This window comes from Alligator sinensis, unplaced genomic scaffold (assembly GCF_000455745.1).
Source record: "Alligator sinensis unplaced genomic scaffold, ASM45574v1 scaffold145_2, whole genome shotgun sequence".
Taxonomy (NCBI): domain Eukaryota; kingdom Metazoa; phylum Chordata; order Crocodylia; family Alligatoridae; genus Alligator; species Alligator sinensis.
In genome coordinates, this window is record NW_005841954.1 from 1642974 (window position 1) to 1655744 (window position 12771).

At 47.5% G+C, this 12771-nt stretch overlaps 1 protein-coding gene across 6 annotated transcripts in view; it reads right to left on the reverse strand.

Annotated features, from left to right (window-relative positions):
* Positions 1-12771, reverse strand: part of USP45 (ubiquitin specific peptidase 45) — a 164149-nt gene that overhangs the window by 72110 nt on the left and 79268 nt on the right. For all 6 annotated transcript variants that reach the window (XM_025200068.1, XM_025200069.1, XM_025200070.1 and 3 more), the window contains 2 exons: positions 11163-11258; positions 8325-8455 (listed from right to left, as the gene is read on the reverse strand). In XM_025200068.1, the coding sequence (XP_025055853.1) occupies positions 8325-8455; positions 11163-11258 (227 nt within the window). The remainder of the gene's footprint in view (positions 1-8324; positions 8456-11162; positions 11259-12771) is intronic.

The window sequence follows — 12771 nt, forward strand, 5'->3', positions numbered from 1 at the left end:
AGCACCGGGATTGGGCCCCGGCCTCATCCCAGCGCTGCCGATGGCCCCGGCCCCGCAGCAGCACTGGGCTGGGGGGGGCGGCGGCAGTGCTGGCCGAGGCTGGGCCCACTGGCAGTGCCGGGATGGGGCTGGGGCCTGTGCACCTTCAGGGTTGGGGCCGAGGCCATTGAGGCAGGGATGGCTACCAGCCTGGCCCGGGGCTGGGCTAGGTTTGGGGCCAGGGGTTCTTACCTGGCTGGGTGGTGTTCCAGGACTGGGGTCGGCAGCAGCACAAGGCTGTTCCTGGGCAGCCATGTGCTGCTCAATCTGGGCATGCCTCTTCCCACCCCAAGGGGCAGAAAGCAGCCTGTGTGCCAATAAAAACCGTGCCACGTTTGGCACACGTGCCATAGGTTGCCGACCCCTGCTATAGATGTTTGCATGAATAAAACAATCTGAAGGGCCTTTACAGCAAAAGTACTAAGCATGCTTTTTTGGTTTTAGTGGGGTTTTTATAAAACTCGACATTTTGCGCCAGTTGCATCTTTAACCTGCAAGGGCTCCACAATTGCTACATGTGCCCTTTTAAACACAAAGCTTATTCATTGCTATTTCCTTTCCACAAGGCTCTTAAGTAGCTATTCATTTTGCAGCTTTTTGAGAATGCTGCAGCAACAGGGACTTTTCACTAGTTAGGACTGTCATGATCATGTTATGGGAGAGGTAGTTAGCTGTGTTTGTCTGAAGATAGCATCTGATGAAGTAAACCTGCAGTTTAAGAAAGCTTATGCTATGCATCTCTGTTTTAGTTTGTCTTTAAGCTGCAAACCTACACTGCTTTCTACATGATCATGTTATGACATCCTACTTTCATTATAATGGTACTCATAAAGGGGAATATGAACTTTAAAGATGAAGTAGTACCCTGAAAATCATATGTAAAATAGAACAGAGGAGCCCTGTGTTTATAATGTTCTACCAATAAAGATCTTTCCCCCAACTTTCAGCACTCCAAACTGCTAAACTGGCTGAAAGATTTTTTTCTGACTTGTGCATCACCACCAATAATGAAGGATTCTGAGGGCCAAAACTGCCCTCCGTCCTACCTGTCTGTGTAACTATTCACAAAAACTTCAGTGGCATGTACTAATGTAACTGAATACATAATCTTCCACTAATGGGGCTGTATTGGACTGCTATTATTAATGCATGAATCAGAAAAGACTCCAAGTTTTGCAGAATGGTATTTCTTCTCCTGGACTGATAAAAAGAAAAAGTTGTTATAAGAGTAAGTATTAACTGAAGTTAATAGTAACTAATTAACAAAAAGAGCTGCTCACCTGAGCAAGAAGGTCCCCTTTTTACACAGGTACTTTAAGATGCAGGCCCATGGTAAAATATAGCAGCTCTGATTTCTTAAAAAAAATCTTAAAACTAGTGCAGTTGCAATACTCCTTTCAGCTTTAACTGAAGAGTTATTTGTGCCCACAAACCAGTTGTCATTTAAGAATATCCTCCCACCTGAAGACAAGTGATCATGCTTTTTGCTAAGGTGGGCCCAAGGTACAAAATCTACTTCCCCCACATGATGATTTAGTTATTCTTTTCTAACATTATAGAGGATGCTATTTCTTCCCTTCCATCCCCAAATACCCACAGAACACACACATTTGTTTTATTCAATGTCCTGCATACTTTTAGGAGGCAGCTAATGCTACAAAGATCAGATCAGTGTTCTATTCACAACCAGCCAATGAGAATTGCATATGTTCTTCTCAGCTAGGGACAGACATTACACATAAACCAGTTTAAGTGATCAGAAACTGGTTTAAACCTGTAACAGAACAGAACAGTGCACATAAACCTGCTGAAAATGGCTGAAGCTGGTTTGAGATAAACCTGGTTGAATGTAGTATCAAACTTAACTGATCTGGGTCAAACCAGTTTATGCAATGTCTGTCTCAGACCCCTTGCTGGTTTAAGATAAACCAGATTCCCCCAGCATGCTCTCTGGGCTGGGCAGGGTCCTCTGCTCCACAGCAGGGCTTGCCCCTCTCCTCTGCTCCCTGGACAGAGCTCTGGCAGAGACTTGCAGGAACAGAGCCTGTATGCCTGGCTTCTCCCTGCTAAGCAGGGATTATTCCCTCCCACACCCACCCCTGCCTCTACCATATGCAGACACTTCAGCATTAGCTAGCAAACCACATGCTGGTTACAGTACATGCTGTGGGAGACAACAAAGGCAGACAGGCTTTTTGGAGCTAATCAACAGGTAGCTTAATGTCCTTCCTTGGAAAAGCTGTTTAAGAGCTTGAACTAATGGAGAGAGGTTTTGTTTTCTTTATGGATTGATAAACACCAAGTGAAGGGTCATAAACATCTCCTGCTGCACTGCTCAGGGGGAGAGGGGGGACATTAGAGCATCCTGCTGGAACCTGACCACGCCCTCCTCAACTCAGCCCTGTTGAAGGGAAGGCAGGGCTGCTCTAGCATCCCCCGGCTTCTAGCCTGAGTGAATGTGGGCATGTGCCTGATTTTTTTCAGTCTAGAGGGGATGTCTCTGCAATTACAAACTAGTTTAGCCTAGCTAGGTTAGACTAACCTGCAAAGATTGAATCGATTCAGGATCAGGCTTTTTGAATGTCTGTCTCTAGCCCTCTGGCTCAAACGACCAAATGAAACCTCAAAGTTCTGAACATCAATTTTTAGGACCAATCCTAGGAAACAATCTCAAGCTATGTACATTCTGATTCTGTTTAAAAACAGGATTCACTCTGTTCCAGGTTAAAAACTAATGATATCTGCATAGGCCAGTAGGGGGTGCAGATATCATTAGTTACACTGTGTTGAACCACCCGCCTCACTGTGTCCAACCACCTTTCAGGCTCTGAGTGCCTCCGTGGGGGCATCTTGTGTCCAGCCAACCCCCTTCCTGAAGCACACCTGCAAGCCTGGGGGTAATGCCGCCACCACCCAGGGTCTGGACTGATCTCAGCCCTGCGCCTCTTAGGAAACACAGGCCTAGTAGTCCTTGAGGGTACCTGACTCACTGTAAGAACTTGGGGTGCTCCCCTCAGTCTGAAGCACAAATCGTGGTCTCCCTTAGTCAGCCAGACCAAGGGGACCCCAAGGCATAATTTAGACCCTCTCCCAGTAAGTCTCCCATGCTAGGTACAGAGGAGGACTTTATTGGTTACGAGGAGTAGGTTTGGAATAGGGTACTAGGTATAGCAATATCAGAGAAATCCCTTAGAGCTAACAGTGGCACGGTAGCCTTTAATTACGCACTTATATTACTGCACGCTATATATTTAGTTAGATCTCAAGTAGCTTATTCACAAGTATAATCCAGAGGCAGGTGAAGATTCCCTCTAAAGGCAAGCAGTTCATCAACCATGAGTTTCAAAAGAGACAGCAAGTTTCAGATGGTCCAGCTTCTCTGAGAGTCCTCATCAGGCTGCTGCCCCTCCTCCTGGGCAGTCTTTAACTTATATAGACCTTATAACCTCATTTACCTAATCCAATGAAGGCCAGCGGTTCTTGTTTGCCAGCCAACCGATTTGAAATGCACCACTGGTTACCGGGTAGACTGGCAGGGTCTCTATCCCCCTCCCAGTCATGATGACATTGCTTAGAACAATAGAGAGTTTAAGCCCCCCTACCCAGGTGTGTGAGGCCAGTCACATAGCCAGAGGGAACAGGTTTCCCCCTCCCTCAGGAATGTATCCCGCTCAAGTTACAACTCAGGATTACCTGAAGAAGATGGGGCCAGGGGTGTCTGCCCTCTGCAGTGACCATGGTAACCAAATTGTCAGAGAGGTCATCAGCCTGATAGCAGAGTTTGGGGAAGAGACAGAGTTGGCATTCTGCCACACACAATATATTAGAAATAAAATGGCAAGCACTCTCACTGGCTGCTTATACACGCCACGGGGGGGTTACTTCAGTTTAATTCGCCCTTAATTGAAGCAGTGGGTTTTTAAAAACACCACTTCAATTTAGGGAGAATTAAACTGAAGTAAAACCCCATGGCATGAACACAAGGGTCGGGCCTGATCCTTACCTGCCTCTCTGATGGTGGAAGGGAAGGAGACGAGCTGCTGGCAGGCCAAACAGTCCCTGAGCTGCAAGGGAGCTGATGCTTCCCTCTGTGGTGGCACCCCCAGGTGGCTCCCAGCATGGGCAGTCCCAGGGGGCACCACAGCCGTGGAGGGAAGCAACAGCCCCCTTACAGCCATGGAGGGAAGCACCGCACCCCCCGGCAGCTGTGGAGGGAAGCACTGGGCCCCCGTACAGCTCAGGCAGGCAGACAGGCTCCAGGGAGGGGGAAAAGAAAAAGAAACAGGCTCGCTTTTTTTTTTCTTTCTCTTCAGTGGAGCCTACCTGCACGGGCTGCCACCGAGCTGCCTGCACAGCCCCTGAGCTGCACAGTACCCAGTGCTTCCCTCTTCGGCTGTTGCACTTTGTTTGGTAGCAAATTAAACACCTCAGAGGTGTTATATTTTCCTACATCCCAAAATCATTTAACGCGCAATACACTACCGACAGCGTAGACAGCCGTACCATTAAAATGGTGCTAAAGGGCATTTAAGCTGCTTGTACATGCCACAAAATTGACCTTTAAAAGGCCCACTGGGATCACCTGTGTCATCTAGAAATAATTCTTCTACCTCCCTACAAAATCCTACTAATGCCAATTTCTAATAAAAACAACAATTTTTAGTAAACTGGAAGTGTGCAAAGTATTCTGTGTACTGTGCAAGGAGGAAATACAGTAGGCTTGTTATAATCTACTATTATAACTGCATTATTCTGCACTAAAATCCTGTGTTAATGTATAATATCTTGATGGCATGTTATAATCCAACTACACTATAAAAAAATCAGCAGTTTATTTTATTTGCAGCATAGGCATTTAACTTGTTTTATGTTTAGACATGTGACCAAGTTTCAGAATTTCTACAGATGTTTTCAAAGAAACAGAAAAATAGGACTCACAAGGACCTAAGGAGGTCATCAAAGAGAATGCAGGGAGGATCCTGTCTTATGCAAGTCTAAACCATCCCAGACAATTTTGTCTAACTTGCACTAAAAACAATTGTACTCAACCTTTTTGGACTTGGGTAATCCCTTACTGGACCTGAGGCACCACCTGCATAGATTCTCTGAATTGAGTAGCACCCAATTTCAAAAACTAATTTTTATATTACAGTGCTTACCTCCTTGCAAAGGGGCCAGGGAGTAGGAAACAGCTCAGGCTTGTCCCTACCTGGACATCTCCTTACACCTCTCAGCACCCTTCAAATGATCCTGCCGCACCCCAGGGTATCATGGTACCCTGGTTGAGAATAACTGACTTAAAAAGTCCAATGACAAAAACGTCATAATCTTGCAAGGCAGTAACTTTCAGTGCTCAATTACCATCATAGTTAGAATGATCTTCCTAATATCACCACAGTCTTCTGTTCTTCAGACCAAACAGTCCCAAATGTTTAAGCCTTTCCTTTTCTAGGCCCCTAATCATTTTGTTATTCCCTGCTAAATTCCTTCCAATTTGGCCTCATCTTTTTTTTTTTCTTTCTTTTTTTTTTTTTTTTTGAAGTGCAGCTCCCAAAGCTGGACACAATGATCCAGGTGAGGCATCACCAGTGGTGAATGGTTTGGAGGAATCACTTACTCCATCTTGGACGTAACACTTCTGTTAATACACTGCAATGTGCTACTACCTTTTCTGCATCAATAGAAGACTTTACTGATAGTCAGTTAGTGGTCTACTATACCCAGATCCTTTTCTGCAGTTTAAAAAAGCCAGTTTGACTGAATCACAATTCCACACACCTACAAAAGCACCACTGTGAACATTTTCCACCCCAGGAAACACGCATTACTTTAGGGCTTGCAAGCAATTTCCAATCTAGAGCCATATGTTGTCTCAGTAGTGCTTCAAGTCCTTGTTTGCTGGGACCTTTTAATTTTGAACCAATGCCAAATAAATACATTATAGCATAGGGTTCAAATGTAAAAGTCTGACTTTTTTCTTAGAAAAATGAAACAAAACAAACAAAACCCCTCTTGCATACATCTTACATGATCAATGAATGTCACTTCTAATATATACTTATCTTGGAAACCTGGAACCTTTCTGGTATTTTCCCAAAGTTTCTATTAGCTGATCAAAGGCCCACTGAAGTCAATGGGAGTTGACTGCAATACCTTTGGAGTCTAACTTGGCACAAGTTGCATATAATCATAAGGCATTAGCTACAATAAAATGCAACTGCAAAAGTGAGGAAGGCATTGTTTCGATCGGCAGGAAAAATGGTAATGGTGCCCTTCAGGCTTCTCAACCACTGTTAGGAGAAGGGAAGAGGCACCATCTGACTAGCAAAGCAGGCAAGTGGGGCTCAGCCTCATACAGCTGCTTTCTACACAGGAGAGAGGATATAGAAAATCCTTTCCCTCCAACAGACGCACAGAGGAGAGATTGGTAGCTCTTACCCTCTGTTTGGTTTTTTTCTGGGGGTGAGGATGGGGGCCTTGCCTGCTACTTTATTTTGTTTTGGCAATTTAGGGGACTGCCTTAAGGAGCTGTGGGGTTCTTTTGCTTTGTTTTTAATTGGAAAATCACTTTTCCCTTATGGCCAGATTTGATGGGATAAGATATGAACTTCTGTCTTCCCCATTGAAGCCCAGGGATGGAATAGGATGGAATAAGCAGTCACTTTTCAGGAGCTGACAAATGAGCAGTGCAAGTATTTCTTCAATAAGGAGTCTGTACACCAGAACTGGAAACAGACATAGGGGAAGGCATCCTCTAGTACAGCTGCAGAATGGAACTGAAGCTTCTAATGCACAGCAGGGAGATAACAACCCTTTCCCACCCCCCACAAGTCTCTTAAATTACATGTGAGGAGGGGACAGAAGGGTCCCAACAACAGCATGTGGACCAGTTAGAGAAGGTTAGGAAATGACAACCTGCAACAACAATGACAACAAGTTACTGGCCAATGGATCCCAGGTAAACTGAGTTAATAAAGTTGAAGTCTAATTAAACCTTTCTTCTTGCATTCAAACCTGCTAATTTTTGCTCTTCCACCTGCTATGCACAAAAGCTAATGCTAATTGACAAAATACAACATCAGAAAAAAATAGCAACAACAGAGATTTCAGTGGGATGTCCCGGAAGTCTGAACATTAGGTTTGGGTTTTATTTAATATATTTAATAGCCACCCCAAAAAGTGGGAATAAAATGCTCTAAGTAAAATTTGCAAACGATACTAATGAGAGTGGATTTTTATACAAATGAGGGAAGAAATTCAGTAAGTAGAAATTTTGGTCTGGATTCTATGAAGAAACCAGAAGAACCCAGATTCTATGAAGAGCCCTTAACTCCCACTAATTTCACTTCACACCTGACAAGATCATGTCCTTAGAAGTACTTGAAATAAGTAATAAATAAGCTATAAAATGAGATTCAATTTGTAAAAAGAAAAAACGAAAAGCCCAAGTTATTCAGTCAGGGGAAAGTATATCAGACACAGACATCCAATGACAAGAAAAAAATGGAAAGCAGTGTTGCCAAAGCAGATTTAGGCATGGTAACATATACCAAATTCAATGGAGTTTGTAGTGTTACATGATGGTCATAAACAGCACCAATGTTATTTAGGACTCAATGCACAAAAATATCAATTATGCCATAGACTTGGAGGAGATGATCCTACCACATAGTTTTGGTGAAACAATGCAGAGAATACCATTCAGTTCCTCAACTCTAGGTACCCAAGTGTCAAATATATTAGGAAAAATATTGGAAAAAATCAAAATAGAGTACAAGAGTTATTAGATACTAGGACTGAAATATATGGAAAGATAAATATCAAAATACTGCATGTATGATTTAGTTAAATGCCAACTAAAGGATCCATGCAAGTTACATACCTATAACTTTAACAGCAAAAGGGAAAAAGTTCCCCAAAGAACTTCAGTTAAAATGGCATTATGTTAAATAAATTTTGGGTTGAATAACTGAAAAAATGGCAGACTATGACATGTTAGGTTGGAATGTACAAATTCAGATGGCAATGCCATTTCCACTGGCTTCAACAAGAACAACATCCACATTCATAGGAGATGAAAGTTTCTGTCTTCAGAATGGTGAAAGCCCTATCACTTCATGAATTTAAAATGGAAAGCAGAGCATACTGGTGAATTGAAAGCAAGGATTAGATAACTGAAGATATTTTATAGCTAACATTTTAGTTTGATCCATATTATGTAAGAAGTTAATGTTTTTAAGTGTTGGAGATGGCACACTTTGCAACATGGTGCTGAAAGTACTTACTTTTGACAGAGCTGGCTGAACAGAATTTTGGGAGAAAGAGGACCTTTTCCAGCCTCCCTCATGCTATGAAGGAACAAGAACATGGCAGAAGTCAGAGGTCCAGGGCTTGAGAGGTTCACCACCAACGGATCCTTTGGAATAAAGTTTAATTGTGTATCAACATAACGTCTTGTCTGAGTGAAAACAAATTGAACAGCTTGTAATTTATGTATTGGTTTACCACAGTGGTTGTCAACAAGGGGTACGCGTACCCCTGGGGGCACTTAAAAGGGTTGTAGGGGGTACACATAACTCCATGTGCATGTGCTCCACTGAAGCACAGCATGCATGAGGCCAGGAGTGCAGCCCAGCCACATGGACAGCAGCCGGGTCCAGCTGGTAAGTTTGTTGTGGGAGGAGGGAGTAGGGCTGGGGCAGGGGCTGCCCAGTGGGGCATGGAGCAGGACTGAGCCATGCGGGGGGGAGGAGGCGGGTCCCACTGCTACGCACACCCCGGGAGGGCTTGGGGGATGTATGGCCAGGACTTGCGTGCAGGGTGGGGGCTGAGCTGGGCTGTGCTCAGGGCAGGTGGCGGTGCTGGGACGAGGTTGGAGGGGCTACAGCGAATTCTGGAGTGGCTGTAGCCCCCCCCATAGCCCCGCTCCCACAGGCCCCTGGAGTGAGGGAGGGAGTGGGGCTTGGGTTGGAGCAGGGGTAGGCACTGCCCAGCTGGGGCAAAGTGCGAGACAGAGCCACAAGCAGCTCATTCAGGGGGCATAGGAGGTGGTGGCTCCCACTGCTGCATACACCCTGGGGGGGTGTGGGGGGGACACGTGCCCCTGGATCTGCATGCAGAGTGTGGCAGGCTGTTGGTGTGGGGTGGCTGCAACCCCTCCGTAGCTCCCAACCAGCACCGCTGCTACCACCTGGCCCAAGCACAGCCTGGCCCAACCCCTGCTGGGAACAGCCCAGAGTAGCCCGGGCCCCAGCCCACGCAAAGATCTGGGGGCACGCGCTCCCCATGCAGTGGAGGGAGCCACCACCCCTCGCAACACCCAGTCGAACCGCTTGCAGCTCCATCCCACACAATACCTCTGCTGGGCAGCACCTGTCCCTGTTCCAGTGACATTCCCTCCGTCACCATGGGGGCCTACAGGAGCGGGGCTACGGGGGGAGGGGGGGATGGGAGGGCTGCAGCCACTCTAGAATTTGCCATAGGTGCCCCCAGCCCCCTCCCAGCACCATCATCACCCACCCTTAGCACAGCTCAGCCCAGCCCCTGCCAGGAAGAGCCCAGTACCACCCCAGCCCCAGCCCACAGCAGCATCCTGCCCTGCCCCGTGTGCACAGATCTGGGGGCACATGCTCCCCATGCCTTCCTGGGGTGTGTGTAGTGGCAGTAGAGCCACCCCACCTCCCATGTGGCTCAGTCCTGTGCCCTGCTTCGGCTGGGCAGTCCCTGCCCCAGCCCCACAGCTGGGCCTTCAATCTACCCCTCCCTGCCCCTAAAGCAGCAGCCCGCCCTCACCCCATGTGCAGATCTGGAAGCACATGCTCCCCTGACCTCCCAGGGCACATGCAGCAGTGGGAGCCGCCCTCCCTCCCCACACTGCCTGGACAAGCTGCTTACAGCTCCGTTCTGTGCCTTGCCCCATCTCAGCTGAGCAGTGCCTGCTTCTGCCCCACTCCCTCCCTCCGTCCCCATGGGGTCTTGATCTGCCCCTCCCACCCCTTAAAAACAAGAAAAAAAATATAAAGGGTACATGAGCTGAAACTTCAAGACAGATACAGAGATACACTTGTTAAAAAAAGGTTAAAAACCCCTGGCTTAGCATTTTAGTGTAGCCTGACTGAATCTTAGTCAGAAAGAAAAACAAGCTTACTTTTGCCCATTAAAAGGAAAATAGATTCCGAATCAAGCAAGTATAAATTGTTGATTACTAGCAATTTTGAAAGAGAGACTTGTCAATTATGAACTCTAAACTGCAGTAAAATTTACTACTACTAACTGCAACATAGGGAACTAGTTTATTTGTATGGTTTTCAGGTATAGTTTTGCTTCTAATTAGTATTCAGAAGGTCGGGATCTGTCACATGCTACTTTCTGGTTTGTGTCACTTAAATTTATAGCATGGATTTATGATGTGAGGATGATTCTATTAGGATACTAGAGCCTCAGGTGCTGTCCGCAATGTATCTAAGCACATTTCTCTCTCCTTTTCTACAGAGACTAACTTCACAAACTCAGAAACCACACCAAGAAGGCATGTGAACAAATAAACAATATAGCTCAGCTCTTGTTTTGTTCATTCTCAATCTGCAGTATTTTGTTAGACAAATTTTGGAATATTACCTCACCTTCAGTCTGCTATTTTCAACTATGAAGGAATACTGAGGGAAGAGAGGTCTAAAAGGATCTGATTGTCCTCCAAATACACTACTGTGAAATCATGGATGAATTATTCAGTGCCAGCATAATTAACGCTATCTTTCTTCTTAACAATGAATTTCATCATTATCAAGTTCTTTTGGACATCAAAGTTGCCCATAAAAGGACCTTCCTTCCACTTTACTCTGGAACTGGTTATCAAGCAAACCTAATAGAAGGTTTACTTCTTGCAGCAATTACTCAGTTTAAAAACCTAAAATTTCACTCTTCAATATCTCATTTTGTTAAAGGAGGCAGTTATAGAGATCATAGACTAGTTGGATATTAAAAGACAAAAGAAACTGCGGAGTGAGAATGTGTTCATCCTTAATTAGTGCTGGCCTGTGTTGCTCTTTCTGGAGACATTGTTCTGATCCTGGCTTCTCTTATTACACTTTACAAACAAACCGCATCTCTTATTGAACACTTACCAGTTGAGAATCTGTAACTTGGCTGATTTTTAACTTTGTTCCCTTTTCCTTCATCTCATACATTAGTTCATTTAATATGTGAGTCTGTGCCAGGTTCTAAAGAGAGAGCAAGAGAGAGAAAGAGAGAGAGAGAGAGAGAGAGAGAGAGACTGAGCAACTAAATAAAACAACTTCAATTACAAATTGTAAATTTAGGTATAGTCCAGTGGTTGTCAACCAGGGGTATGCATAACCCTAGGGGTACTTAAAAGGATTGTAGGGGGTACGCAGAACTCTACTTGCATGTGTGCAGCTGTAGCACAGCACACAGGCAGCCAGGAGCGCAGCCCAGTCACGTGGACAGCAGCCGGGTCCAGCTGCTAAATTCGTTGTGGGGGGAAGGAGTAGGGCTGGGGAAGGGGCTGCGGGACTGAGCTGCAGGGGGGCAGCTCCCACCACTACGCGCATCCTGGGAGGGCACAGGGGGCACGTGCCTCCAGAATTACGTATGGGGTGGGGAGGGTCAGGCTGGGGCCACGGCTGTGCTGGGTTCTTTTCAGAGGAGGCTGGGCCAGGCTGCACTTGGGGCAGGCAGCGGTGATGCTGGGAGGGGAATTGCGGGGAATACAGCAAATTTGGGAGTGCCTGCAGTCCCGTCCCCACACCCATGGCCCTGCTCCTGTAGGCCTCTGTAGTGAGGGAGGGAGTGGGGCTGAAGCAGGGGCAGGTGCTGCCCAGCTGGGGTTGGAGCACAAGACAGAGCAACAACTGGCTCGTCCAGGGGGCACAGGGGGTGGTGGCTCCTACCACTGCATGCATCCCGGGAGGGCATGGGTGGGGGGGCAGGGGGTGCCCCCAGATCAGCATGCGGGAGTGCAGCAGGCTGTGGGCCGCTGTGAACTGGGGCTGGGGTAGCGCTGAACTGTTCCCAGCAGGGCTGTTGGAACGGGCTGTGCTGGGAGGGGCGGTTGGGGTGGGCTATGGGGAATTTTGGGGTGGCTGCAGCCCCGCCTGTATCCCTATCCAAGCGCCACTGCCACCCGCCCCAAGCGCAGCCTGGCCTAGCCCCTGCCAGGAACAGAGCAGAAGGAGCCCAAGCCCCGGCCTGCTCTACCCTGTGTGCAGATCTGGGGGCATATGCCCCTTGCTCCCTCCCAGGGTGCTACAGTGGTGGGAGGCACCCCCCTCATGGCCCCCGGATGAGCCGCTTGTGGCTCCGTCCCACCCCAGATGAGCAGCCCCTGCCCCTGCTCCGGCCCTAGCCTCAGCCCACTCCTCCCTCACTGTGGGGGTCTACAGGAGCAGGGCTATAGAGGGGGATGCAGCCACTCCAGAATTCACCTAACCCGCCTTAACCTGTCTCCCAGTGCTGCCGCCGCCTGCCCCAAGTGCTTCCCGGCCCGGCCCAGCCCAGTCCTCACCAGGAACAGCCTGGTGAAGCCCCAGCCCCAGCCTACCCCACTCTACCCCGCGCACAGATCCAGGGGCATGTGCCCCCCATGCCCTCCCAGGGTGCTGGCAGCAGCAGATGCCCCCCCCTCCCCCCGCAGCCCCCCAACAAGCTGCTTGTGGCTCAGTCCCATGCTCTACCCCATCTCAGCAGCCCCTGCCCCTGCTCCAGCCCTGCTCC